This window comes from Lepidochelys olivacea (assembly GCF_965140295.1).
Source record: "Lepidochelys olivacea isolate rLepOli2 genome assembly, chromosome: 3".
NCBI lineage: Eukaryota > Metazoa > Chordata > Testudines > Cheloniidae > Lepidochelys > Lepidochelys olivacea.
Genome location: NC_140413.1, coordinates 164,291,838 through 164,306,722, shown reverse-complemented (window position 1 = coordinate 164,306,722; position 14,885 = coordinate 164,291,838). Strand labels below are relative to the sequence as shown.

Here is a 14,885-nt window from a genome sequence, read left to right as displayed (position 1 = left end):
ACAAGAAGTAGGACTGAGCGGACTTGTAGGAGCTAAAGTTTTACATTATTTTATTTTTGAGTGCAGTTATGTAACAAAAAAAATCTACATTTGTAAGTTGTGCTTTCATGATAAAGAGAATGCACTATGATACTTGTATGAGGTGAGTTTTTATAGTGTAAGTATTTGAAATAAAAATTATATAAAGTGAGCACTGCACACTTTGTATACTGTGTTGTAATTGAAGTCAATATATTTGAAATTGTAGAAAAACATCCAAAATATTTTATAAATTTCAATTGGTATTCTATTGTTTAACAGTGCAATTAAAACTGTGATTAATCATGATTAATTTTTTTGTTGTGATTAATTTTTTTGAGTTAATCATGTGAGTCAACTGCAATTAATTGACAGCCCGAAAAAAAGTCATTTCTGGGTTGCAGCCTCCCATGCTCATTTTCAGAAACTCCATACATAGTTATGAACAACTAAAAAGAGTGTACGTTACTAGTAAGATGTGCAGCCTCTCGACTAGACTCTTGTTACTGTAATTAGGATTGTCTGTAAAAATTTACCAAAAAAGTGTATATAACAATCTTTTCCAATTATTAATAAATAGAAATTGGCAAAATAATTTTGTATTTACAGCTACACACTCATTATATACATAGTAAATTATAGATATTATATAGAAATATAGAACATTCATTTCTTACTCTTACGAGGATTAGGGTATACCTCTCAAGTGTTATCACTTTTATTGGTTTTTAAAAATTTTTTTTAAACAACAAAAAACACTGTTCAGATGAAATCAGAATTCCACCCTAGATCTAGCTACTCACTTTACAAGCTCTGAAGCTTTTTCCTCAGACTCAGTTATAAGAATGACATCACCAACGTAACACAGATTGTAGCATCTGCCTCTACCAGTGTGAAGAAAAATACATTAACCACCAAAAGTGATGCACTTTTTTTCTTTTTATTAAATGTTAAACAGATGTGATAGTAGCATTGTTCTATGTCAAACTCCTTTCATATCAACCCAATCTGTTCAGAATGCAACTTTAAACTTAAGAGTGACATTTGTTTTAATGGAGTATTAGCACAATTTAACTATGAATGGGAAAATATTAATATCTCTTGTCAGTGGACTATCTCATCACCACCTACAGTACTCTAACACTTGTCTTCACATTGTCTTTTTCCAGCACTTCTGAGACTTAATTCAAGTTCACCTGAACGAAGCAAGTCTCTATTGGCATCACGTTCAGCAAATCCAAATGGAAATGAAGTCCAATGCCACAGTATATGCCACAGCACCCAGTCTCCAGAGACCAATGGACTTTAACTGTGACTAAAAGTCTTTTAAAAAAATATCTGTATTAGAGATTTACTGTCCTCAGAAAGGATAATGCATTGTTTTTCTTCTTTCTAATTAGTAATTTAAGCATATGTTCAGCATTTAACTCTAAATGTTTGCCTTTTCCCCAAGCTCTAAGACAGCTGTCCAAGATGTGAATGCCAGAAAACATTTAAATATCAACATCTGTTGAATTATGTTAATTTAGTGTAATATAATTGGGCATGAGTTGGAATTGATCAAAAGTATATGAATTAGACAAAGGCAAATCCAAACCAATATCCTGGTGCATAAACAAGTCAACAAAGAATGCTAGGAAAGAAAAATTCTGTTTTAACAAAACTAGAACAGCTCATTCAAGACTATAGCTTTCCTCACAAAGAAATACCACCATTTCGTACTTTTCATCATGGGAAACACCTGCGTCTACAATACTGGAACCTGCTGAGACAGAGGACTTGGAAGGGATTTGTACTGAAAAAGTCATGTTGAAAGAATGACTCTTAAAATGTCCATAAAAGGGTATTATGATGGCTATGAAGAAAAACCTAACTTCATCTGTTTTCAGAAGCGAAGAATGTGAAGATCTACTCTATGATCAAAAGAGTTTACTCAACTGATTTTAAATTACAGAATTCTAAACATAACATGTATTATAATTTTTATGGATACGGTTCATATTTAAGTATCTGTAAAATGCGGTTAGCAAAGAGATGATGTTCTTGGAGTAGAATGTTGCAACAGGATAACAGTCTCCTGCTGTTCCAGAAATTCCAAGGCAAACAAAACCTTTTGCTCTAACCAGGAAACAGTGATTTTGTGCCAACGTTCTTAACATGAATTTCCATTACACCAAAGTATATCTACACTTTGCGCTGGGGGTGTAATTCCCAGCTTGAGGAGACATACCCCCACTAGCTCTGAATGAGCTAGCATGCTAAAATTAGAGTGTAGGCGTAGTGGCATGAGGGGTTAGCTGTCCAAGTATGTACTTAACATCTCTGATGGGGGTGTACACGCATGTCAGTTGCACATGGTGTTGGGGCCACTGGATCTGCATGCTCACTTGGTAAAATCCCAGAAAATTTATTCTGTGCCCAATCACATTCATTAATTACTTTATAAGTTACAATTAATTGAAAATATGTTCTTTAAGAAATTAAGCATCCAATATCACGTGATTTTTATTTCTCATGTTATCTTATTAATGGAATAACAGACACGGTTCATAGTTTCCATATAGTTAAAACTTATTGAAATATTATACATAGGCTATATTCCAAGGTTTTTTAAAAAGGGATTAATGTTCATTTTTTATTATTCTTCTTTTTAACTGCAGTGCCTGACAAATAATATTCTACTACAGAGAATTCCACGAAAAACTGCCCTTTTTCAAAATGGCTGCAATCTTCTATTCTTCTGAATTAGAATGAATCCTAACTGCCACAGAGAAAGTGGTAGCCATTGATAGTATAACATGCCATCATCCTCTCTGAGGGTGATGCCAGAGGAAAAAATGCAGTGTCTTTAAAAATCATTTAAATTTAATGTGCAACTAGAAACACTATTATGTATATGCAATAACATTAATGGCACTAAAAGAAGAGTTAAGATTGTTTGAGTGCTTTAGCTATCTGTTTCTATCTTCACATACACCTTTTAAGTTTAACCTTAATTCTCAATTACCTGTATTTGTAGTGGATTGTATTTGGAATTACTACAAATTTTATACTTTAATTATGGATATATATTCAATCTTAACTCCAGTTTAATGTATTTTTGTTGAGAATATCAATAAATGTGTAGGATGACAACAGTGAATAATTACTGTATAAAATATACTAATTCTTAGCGATATTGATATAAAGCTATGTGTTCATTTTCCTGTACAGTGTCTAAAAACAGAGTTCACATCTTCTGGTACAGTAATTTCATTCCATAAAAGCCACATTAAACAATTATAGTTCTTGTAATTAACCAGTAGTCTAAGGTACAGTTTTCTTATCCCAATCTATTAACAGCTGCTCAAAAAATGTAGTAATTAATGGTTTCATTTATTTTTGGCAAACCTGCAACACGACAAATAGTTTTGTATCTGCTGCAAATTAGGACTCCTTCCCAAACAACAGATGACACGGTGGGAAAAAGGGAGCAGACAGCATCCTTCCACATCTTTGTCTCTTTAGAAGATCAAATAAAGAGCAGCTGTAATTCTATTTGTCACATCTGTGTAACAAAATACAGTGATCTGTATCAGATGAAACTGAATGAGTTCTGTTCAAATGTAAATGGGGATTTTCTTTCTGACCTGATGGAAAGAAGTCTGAACTCAATATTTCTACATCTCAAGCAAAAATATACTTTTCAAATCTCTGATCACCTTTTGTGTGATTTTTCTCATTTTAGAACTCTCCTTTTCATTATTAATTTACACAGAATACCAAAATAAAATAAAATCACAAAAATATAATGTAGATGATGCATTCTTTTTTCCAACCTATCCAAAATATTTAGAAGTCTGGGCAGGACTGAGATTTGAAAGGGTTGGTGGATTACAGAAAATCTGGAAAACATATGCTCAATATTCTTATTAACATTTATCATGTATCACCATGTGACATTTTTCTTTCATACTACCCGCTATGTCTCTTGTACCATTTCCCCAGCTTCCATCGCTAACAGGCCTCTCTCTTTTAGGGATGCGAAGAGACCTGTTTCAGGCTGTGCTGTTTCCTATGGCCAGAAAAGAGGAACAACAGATAGACTCAGGCTCCTGAGTGCTTGCCCATTTTTTTTCCAGGCGGTACGGATGTCAGCACTTCTTAGTGACGGAAAAGAACTGAGGGCCAGGAAATGTGTTTTGTTCTTAAAAAGACAGAGTTCACGCAATCTCTGGGAACCAGTGATGAATGATCAAATTATTTTATCATATCTGGAAAAGTGGCAGCAAATCTTGTCTTGTTTTTTCCTTCAGCCTCTCAATACATGTACATACCATAAATCCCATTTATAATACTATGAGCCAGAAGAAAAAACACACCTGATTGAATAATTATTGTACTTAATGTGAAGATACTTTAAAAAATAATGAAGACCATTATAAATCATGAAAATTATTCTAGAAGTTTAAGTACTTTGACTGTCTGTAATTTTGTTTTCCTAATCAATTGATTACAGCATAGACTAACTCCTCTAGTGCTATTTACCAAATTTAAGATCTCCTTTTTTTGGTTTTTGTCTTAATCTGTCAATAAGAATGGCCACATTGCATCATACAAATGGTTAATCTAGCCTAGAATCCTGTCTTCCAACAGTGACTGATGACAGATGCTTCAGAAGGAATGGACACAACAGGGGAATTATCGAGTGGCCCATCCCCTGTTGTCAAATCCCAGCTTCTGGCAGTCAGATATTTAGGGACACCTGAAGCATGGGGTTGTGTCCATGATCATTTTGGCTAATAGCGATTAATGGATCTATCCTCCATAAACTTATCTAATTCTTTTTTTAATTGAGTTATATACAGGGCATTCGAAACATCGTCTGGCAACAAGTTCCACAGGTTGACTGTGTGTTGTGTAAAGAAATACTTTCTTTTGTTTGTTTTAAACCTGCTGTGTATTAATTTAATCGAGGGATCCCTATTTCTTGTGTTATGTGAAGGGGTAAATAACACTTCCATATTCACTTTCTCCATACCATTCATGTTTTATAGAACTCTACCATATTCCCCTTAGCTGTCTCTTTCTTAAGCTGAACAGTCCCAGTCTTGCTTTGAGGCTATATTTAATGTAAATAGGGTTGAAACTCATCTTCATTTTTAAATCTTAATGTTTGTTATCTCTTTTATGAGAAACCCAATACAGTTAAGGTCCTCCTGAAAGTATCAACACACACTGCACAGAAAAAAGACAACAACAGACCGACTGAGTGCTTATCCCTTCCTACCTGACAGATACGGTTCTGGAGTAAATTATTCCACAATTCATTGATCTAGTGCAATATAGGTCTCTAATCTTTACTTTTTTCCATGTGCTGAGACAAGAACTGTGGTCACTCATCCAGAAGGTGTAAGAAAAGTCAAGGCAAATATAAAAAGAAAATGTCTTTCAAAACACCAAAAAAAAAATAAAAAATTCACATGACTAGAAATAAGCCAGTGTGGAAACTACACAAAGAAATACATTTAGCAATTCCAGTCTTGCAATAAGAACAACAGATATAGCTTTACTGACTAAAAGGCAAAGGCAACAGTTTGGTTACACTTGCGGTTTATTCTTAAAAATGTTTAAGAGACCAAATAACCAAACTTAGCAGCAGTACAATATGAAAAGAAGACAGGCATATCTTCCTTCCAGGAAACAATTCTCATCTTACACAGAAGTTGTGCTTCAAAGATAGCTAGTAGTATTTATAGCATGATTTTACAAGTTACAAAACGTTTTATAAGTCACTAAAATCCAACCTATCAGTTCATAACATTTCCTTAACTCGTTGTTTTGTTTTGTACTTTTCTTGTATCTGTTTTGGATACTACAGTCCAAACCAGTTAGGCCCAGAGGTACATCCTGACCTGTGCTAAGAAACATCAATCATGTATCTTGGCTTTGACAGACTTCCTATTTTCTAATGCCAAAGCTGATTTCAACTTTGCAAAGCATTGTGGAATATTTGACATGGGTGAACAGAACTGGAGGGAGAGTATAATACATTTAGTTAACATAACTTTCCAAATTTTTTATATTTATATATAATAGTAATACTGTGCACGTAATACCCATTAATGTGGCATGTATTATGCCAAATATATATGCATTGGCTAGCAGCTTAAGAGTCCAAAGTGTGCTGGGTAATAATTTTACAAACCTTCAATTGTTTACCATCCGTTAATTTTCTATTATTGTATTTAGCAATAAACGGCAAGACAAGACATTTCTATTGGTCATAGTTATAATTTGTTGTGAGCTTCCTTTAAAAGGAGATTAATTATCTGAATTATAATATCCTTACATGTTAAATGTAATCACTGAAAATGCGCAAAAGGTAATTCAGAATCAATCTTAGATTGCTTGAGACTTTCAAGTGAGAATTAAGGGTATGTCTACACTACGAAATTAGGTTGATATTATAGAAGTCAATTTTTAGAAATTGATTTTATACAGTCGATTGCGTATGTCCACCCTAAGCGCATTAAGTTGGCGGAGTGCATCCTCACTACCGTGGCTAGCATCGACTTATGGAGCAGTGCACTGTGGGTAGCTATCCCACAGTTCCCGCAGTCTCCGCCACCCATTGGAATTCTGGGTTAAGCTCCCAATGCCTGATGTGGCAAAAACATTGTCGTGGGTGGTTTTGGGTACATGTGGTCAGTCGCCCCTCCTGTGAAAGCAATGGCAGATAATCATTTTGTGCCTTTTTTCCATGTGGACGCCATACTTCTTTCAGCAGAGGGTGCAGTAGGACTGCTAACTGTCATCATCCACCACTGCAACTCTGCTCTGCTGCTATTGTCTCAATAGTGAATTTCTCCATATTGTCTGTCATGGGCTCCCAGGTACGTGTGTTCTTCCTCAGGAAATGTGCGTGGTGCTAACCATTGTTCTCCACCGCTTCTGCTGCAACTCTGCTCTCCTGTTCTCATGAATCCACCTTGCAGGTTCTCTCGTTGTTCTCGATAAATATCTATTCTTGTGGCATCCGTTGCCAGCCACTGCTTCCGCTGCAACTCTGCTCTCCTGCAGAAGCCAAAACATGGCAAGCATGGAGCCCGCTCAGATCAATGCAGCAGTTATGAGCATTGTAAACACCTCACGCATTATCCTGCAGTATATGCGGAACCTGCAAAAGCAGGCAAGGAGGCGACAGCAGCACGGTGACGAGAGTGATGAGGACATGGACACAGACTTCTCTCAAAGTACAGGCCCCAGCAATTTGGACACCCTAGTGGCAATGGGGCAGGCTCATGTCGTGGAACGCCGATTCTGGGTCTGGGAAACAAGCACAGACTGGTGGGACTGCATAATGTTGCAGGTCTGGGATGATTCCCAGTGGCTGCAAAACTTTCCCATGCCTAAGGGCACTTTCATGGAACTTTGTGACTTGCTTTCCGCTACCCTGAAGCGCAAGAATATGAAGATGAGAGCAGCCCTCACAGTTCACAAGCGAGTGGCGATAGCCCTCTGGAAGCTTGCAAAGCCAGACAGCTACCGGTCAGTCGGGAATCAATTTGGAGTGGGGAAATCTACTGTGGTGGCTGCTGTTATCCAAGTAGCCAACGCAATCACTGAGCTGCTGCTATCAAGGATAGTGACTCTGGGAAATGTGCAGGTCATAGTGGATGGCTTCGCTGTAATGGGATTCCCTAACTGTGGTGGGGTGACAGACGTATATCCCTATCTTGGGACCGAACCACCTTGACAGCCAGTACGTAAACCACAAGGGGTACTTTTCAGTGGTGCTGTAAGCACTGATGGATCACAAGGGACGTTCACCGACATCAAAGTGGGATGGCCGGGAAAGGTACATGATGCTCGTTTCTTCAGGAACTCGCATCTTCAGGTCTGTGCGCCTGCTGCCTTTCCTGCAGCTCCACCAGACCCCGGAGCAGATCAGTTTGATCCCCCAGTAGCCTCAGCATTGCATCTGCCTCCTCTCATCACGCTGCCGCCACCTTTCCTCTTGCTCCTGCAACCTCTCATCTTCCTCGTCCCTCCTGTCCTCGTATTCACTTTCTGCTTTCCTGGACTCTACCATTGTTTGCCTCCACGCATTCTGCTGAGCTCTTTCAGTGTGGGAGGACTGCATGAGCTCAGAGAACATTTCAGTACTAGCGCATTTTTTTCGCCTTCTTATCTGCGCTTGTCTCTGGGACGGAGATGATAGGGGGTGCATCGAAACATTTGCAGCTGCAAGAGAAAAAAAAGGGAGAGTAGTATCTAAAAAGACCCATTTTAGAGAACAATGGGTAGACTCTTTCACGGTCAACCAAGCTGTTAACATTACATAGCACATGTGCTTTCGGTACAAGGTCGCATTTTACCTCTTATATTGGGGGCCTGCCGGTTTGGTGTGAGAGATCACACACGCAGGGCCGGTTAACAGAATGCGGCTTGCAGGCAGCCATGGTAAGCCACAGTCTTTTGGCTTCTTCAACCTTCATAACATGTGGGAATGGTTTCAAACAGCAGCACCCTCCTTTCCCATACCAAGCACCCGTTGGGTTGGCCATTTAAAAGGAGGGGCTGCAGTTTTCGGGTTAACGTGCAGCACAAACCCAACTAAACCCCTCCACCACCATCCAATTCTCTGGGATGATCGCTTCACCCCTCCTCCCACAGCATGACTAGTATCAGGGAAGATCCCTGCCAGCCAAATGTCAACAGCTCAGCGTAAACTGGTCTCCCCCCACCGTGTGGCTAAAAGTAGGGATGATTTCTTTTCAGCCCAGCAGGAACGGCCACCTCTGAATGTCCCCTTAAGAACCTCTGGAGGATTTCCGCTCCATCCCCAGACAGAATTTTCCAGTAGCTGTACTGGCTGCGAATGCATCCCAAGTCTTCAGGGCAAATTAATCATTAAACACACTTGCTTTTAAACCATGTATTATATTTATAAAGGTACACTCACCAGAGTGCCTTCTCCGCTTCATGGTCCGGGAGACCACCTTGGGAGGATATTGGCTCCAAGGTGATAAACAGTTCCTGGCTGTTGGGGAGAACAGTTTCTCCACTTGCCTGTTGTCCACTATCATCCTCCTCATCTTCCTCATCCCCAAAATCCTCATCCCTGCTGCATGAGACTCCCCCCTTGCAGGTTTCCATGGACAGCGATGGGTTAGTGGTCAGGGCACCCCCTAGGATTGCACACAGCTCATCATAGCAGTGGCATGTCTGGGGCTTTGACCCGGAGTGGCCATTTGCATCTTTGGTAGGCTTGCCTGAGCTCCTTCATTTTCATGCAGCACTGCTGTGGTTCCCTGATACAGCCTCTGTCTATCATGCCCTTGGAAATTTTTTCAAATATATTGGCATTTCATCTTTTGGAATGGAGTTCTGATAGCACAGATTCATCTCCCCATACAGCAATCAGATCCAGTACCTCCCGTTCGATCCATGCTGGAGCTCTTTTGCGATTCTGGGATTGCATGGTCACCTCTGCTGATGAGCTCGCCACGCTGGCTAAACAGGAAATGAAATTCAAAAGTTCCTGGTGCTTTTCCTGTGTATCTGGCTAGTGCCTCTGAGTTGAAAGTGCGGTCCAGAGCGGTCACAATGGAGCACTCTGGGATAGCTCCCGGAGGCCAATACCATCAAATTGCATCTACACTACCCCAAATTCGACCAGGCGATGTCGATTTCAGCACTAATCCCCTCATTGGGGAGGAGTACAGAAATCGATTTTAAGAGCCCTTTAAGTGGACAAAAATGGCTTCGTCGTGTGGACGGGTGCAGGGTTAAATCAATCTAAGGCTGCTAAATTCCACATAAACTCGTAGTGAAGACCAGGGCTAACAACTGTATTCAACAAAAGATTTAGCTGCATATGCGTATAGTAACCTTAAATACAATAGCTTTACTTAGAGTTATTTATGATTATGCTAAAGAGTGGGCCAAAACCTTTGCTGGTGTAAATTTGTCAAGTTCCATTGGTTTCAACAGAGCTTTGCTAATTTACAACTTTTAAAAAGATCTGGCCACATTTGTAAAGATCTTAAAGATCCATTTCAAGATTCCATACACAGCAATGAGACTTCAAATTTACTAGAAAGGTACAATTCGGAACTTGCCCTCTCATTAACTTTGTGCATAATATCAGCTTCATCTGAACCAATGATTTTTTTCGTAAGCTTGAAAGGAAAGAAATTTTGTCCCTCCACGCAGATGGGTGAAGTCGGGAATTTTAAATGCAGCAGCACGGTGGTCAACTCCCCTCTGGAGGGAATGGCAACGTAAAACTATGTCAAGCTGTAGGAGACCTCCGACTGTACTGGCAAGCTGGAAATCCCACCTGCTCTATTTATACTGGTAACTTAACCCAACGGATTTCATCGATAAAGATAAGTTACTGTGTGTTTGCAAGGTGGTACACATGCTTGCTTTTCACATAAACAGTTTTTCCGTTTGTTTATAACAACTTTTACGAAGATAAAATATTAAGTTGTTGAGATTTTGGATGGTGGCAGGGAAATGAAAATCAGGCCCTAAATATGCACTTATGAAGAGAATTCAGCTCAATGGAGGACAATTTTCTTTATATACTGTTGTTCTGAGCAAAAATATGATTTCCGAACTATGCTTACCAGGAAACTGCTTTCAAACATCTTTAAAATAATATTTGTTTACCTTGGAAGACATTTAACAGATGAAAAAGTCTTATAAATTGTGTGAAGAGGATGCATAACAGATTCTGCTTTACTGGTGGAACCAACCATTTGGAAGATGTCATCTGAGCTCACACACAATTAAAATTAAGTATTTTCATATTTAATACTCATATGATCTAAGTGAATATTTGGTCTCAGACTCTGGCTATTAATAACATCCACTATTTACTTACATGAAAAAAATGGGTATATCCATATAACTAAAGATACTGGATATACTGTGAAGGCCATGTGCCTATTCTCCCTTAAAAGTGGGATATTACCCAAGTCTTCAACTTATCATTATTGTGTTATTGCCTTTTCAAAAGAACTTATTTGTCATCCCAAATAATATCACTACAAATTAAAATAAAAGTTGTGTGTAAATAATAGGTACTGTATACAGCAAAGAAAACATTTCTGTAATTTTCTGTACTATAAAGCAATTCTGTTACAATGAATATTGGGGAGGAGGGGGAAATTGTGTACTATAAATTTCAAACATATAAAAGATCTATGAACAGTCATGTACCTGGGAGATTTGACTATGATTTTTTGTCGCTGTTGTTTACAGCAATGCTTGACTTTTTTTTGCACCACTGACAAGGTTTGTTTTCATAAAGTTTGCTAATCAGGTGTTTTTGGTTTTTTTAACAGGAAAATGACATTCTAACCATGCTACAAGATTGACACAAACGTTAAGCTATTTTCAATTACCTGTATTGTTAAAAAAGATGTATATATAAAGGTAACACAGTAGCTGCTTGAGCCTTAGAGTTATATTGCAAAGTCAGGAACCCTACTTGGTCACCCATTTTATCCAGCTGTTTAATAAAATGATTATAATCAGAGTAAATACATTACTTTGATACAATTATCATTCCAATCCAATATACAAATGTTGACAAAAGATTAAAATTACACAGAAAAGGCTATAAAAATGAAGTTACAGATAAAAAAAGCCCATCAAGAATGGAGTCAATCACTACAAACAATTTTGGGAGACAGAAAGTGATAATAAGTTAATGATTTTAAAGTATATTTTCACCTTTATCTTACCTGCTAGCTGTTTTTACTGAAATATTTTTCTTGTGTCCTCTCTCAGATCGGTTATCCCGCAGGAGCTGAAGCTACACAAAAAACATTCACAATTGTGTTGGAAACAAAGCCATTTTTTATTTGAAAAAATGTTATCCTAGCTTTGTCATCTTTTTGTGTTTTATTTTTAACAGTAAATTAAGTATTATATATTGGATTTTAACAGCATCACTTATGGCAAGACCACTAGAAATGTTAAAAGTTGGGGATGTAGTGCATTCTTGATAAATTCATGGTCAGTCATTACAGCATTTTAATAAAATTTTGTGAAGACACACGAAGAGTTAAGGTTATAATTACATATCTATTCATTTTAAACCCAACGTTATTTGAACTTTGTAGTTATAGAAAAGACATTTGAAAACAAAGAATTTCAGAGTTCCACAAATCGTTACCCTGACTCGGAACTGTGAAAAGCCTATGATTCTTAAGAAGCATTCATAAATAACTTACACCCTCAAAACTCTATTATGAAAAGGGATAGAGAAGCTCACTTTAAAAGACTTCTCAGATTAGCACTGGTATCTAATAGCTAAGCAATATTTATAAACTCTGCTGAGACCCAAAAAGTTGAAAATTTCAGAGTAACAACAAAAGCTAAATACCCAATCTTCCTAACACTTATCTATTAGCTAGCACTGGTGACTAAAATAATGTAGATTCTAGACCAACCTATTTTTGAAATTTCTCCCAAATAAATACAATGTGAAGACTTTTCCAAAATAAAACTATTTCATTATTCAAAATGCATCTCCCAACTGATATGATACTCCTCAACGTGAGGGTGATATGGCAATGACACATTTAGAAATAGCTGCAAAATAATTACAAAGAAGAAGTGCAAACTAATAGCAAAATAAACTAAAATCATATTTTGAAGGGAACCAAGCCTTCAACAAAGGATACAAAGTATCGAGACAAACTGAACTGAAGACTTAGCTATACAAATGGCTGTGGAGACTTAAGGCAGCACTTCACCGAAGGCAGTCAGAAAAAAATTAGGGGGACACACTTGGGGACTTCACAGTACCACTGCAGAGATGGGCAAGTGCTTCAAATAACCAGGTTAAGAGGGGCAGTCTTTTTGTTGTTGAATAGTTTACCTGCTACATACTTCTGTCTTGACTAGATAATTACATAAGCTCTAATTTAATACTTGTTTACTTCAAAAATTAAATAATTAAACAGAACAATATTATTATACCATACCAGGTAAAACCTATAGTTATACAAGCTGGCCTTCCGTAGGAAAATTTCTGTAAGATGCTGCAAGTATGAATTTTTATTAGTGTTAAACTCATTTTTTTCCTTCTTTTACAGGTTCTGAAGTATAGACACATTGAGGATGACTAGTTTCTGTTTCATGTGATGACATTACATTCACTACATGATTCAGCTACAGTCTGAAACTTATTAATTTACTGGACCCCCAATGCCATCGCCAAAAGTACAAAAGCTTTCATAATTATTTTACAACTCATGAGGTGAAATTATTTTAAAAATGATAAAATAATGTATTTTTGGATAAAGTATTTATTTATTTACCATTACTGGCATTAGTCACTTGCAGGTTTCATGCTGGATGAGAAATCAGCAGCATAACGGATGCTGGGACACCACTTAGCATGGAAACCTGCATGGATAGTCTGCATTTCAGAACCTTCAAAAGTAGTACTAAAGGTACAAGTTAAGTTCATTATCAAGTAATTTGAGACATTAAGGATAACAAATGAATTCTTTAAGTTTAAACTGCAACTCACTAAGTGTTACTTGTTACAGTCTAAATTTGACAACATAAAGCCAGCTTTTAAAAGGCTAGTTTGTTTCTTCCACAAGAAATAAAAGTTTCAAAATGACATGAGGTAAATATCATATAAAGTTGTCTGTGTAGCTGTTAAATGTCAGCCAGCTTACTGTAACATGCATTATAATACTTTCACAATTTACAGCTAAAACTGTAATTCTTTTTTTTTTCATCCTGTCAGGCTTGAGGAAGTAAAATTAGTTGAGAAAGAGTCTGATTTGGAGTTTGAAAGAAGGGGAAGAAAAGCAGATATGCTGATTTAACTCTGATCTATCAAAGCTAGTGGAGTTCAGAATGGTCCTAAAAACATGATGAATTTTTAAAAAAATCTCTTGTATCTTACTGTGTTACTTATTGCTTTCTATGATGCTTAAAATGTATTTGCTACAACTTCAGTTGGTGTAAGTCAGCATAGATCCATTGAAATCAACTGAGCTACATCAATTTGCAGCAGTTTAAGATATGACCCAATGAGTTACTCTAGAGGCTTGATGTACTACTGATGTATTCAGTTACTTTTTCTGAGTGTTTGAAAAGAACTAATATGTTCAAGATACAAAAGAGAAAGGCTTATTTACACAAAGTTCTTGTTCTGTCAATAACTTATTGCTTTGCCATGCATATGACTAAGCATTTTTCAAAGTCTGAAAGGATGGTCATCAGTTAAGCAACACTCCACTATTCAAATGTAAGTGTTTTCTTGTTAAATTCACTGATCTTAAGTATGAGGTAACCAACATACAACTTGTGAGATTCTGTGCAGTTTTCAGGGGAACAGGTGGGCTATGATTGCTTTAAGCTATCTCTGTGCCATCTTGAGCTGGAGCTACTCCCCTGATACAATTTAGACAGCTCTGCACTCCTGTCTAAATTACAGCAGACTCCCTGGGCTGCTCAGCTGGTCATAACACTATCTGGAATCCCCACAGTCATTGCGGCCCTGCCTCTACACATCCCCAGCATGCCTCCTACACTGAAGCTCATGAGCTTATGTCTGCCTTCTGCAGGTTATGCACCAGGAGAATCCTCATCTGGAAGGATTTAACAGCCCCTTTATATCCATCTGACCCTTTTACCTAGAGTGACAGAGAAGAGTGGGGTGTGGATTTCATTCTGCAAGTCTGTTCTTACACAGTTTAAATTTCTTAAATACTGTGAAAAAATGTCAGGTGTTCTCCATTTTATAGAAGCATTAAGACTACAGTTTCAGAGAAACACAGGCACTATTGTTAATAACAAACTGGTTATCAGGATAAAATATTCTGAAATCTTAAACTGGTAAT

The 14,885-nt window shown here is 37.5% G+C and overlaps 1 protein-coding gene across 1 annotated transcript in view; it reads right to left on the bottom strand.

Moving 5' to 3' along the window:
* Positions 1–14,885, bottom strand: part of GPATCH2 (G-patch domain containing 2) — a 182,907-nt gene that overhangs the window by 28,983 nt on the left and 139,039 nt on the right. Inside the window, exon 8 of the mRNA XM_084624428.1 lies at positions 11,760–11,830. Coding sequence (XP_084480554.1) covers positions 11,760–11,830 — 71 coding nt within the window. The remainder of the gene's footprint in view (positions 1–11,759; positions 11,831–14,885) is intronic.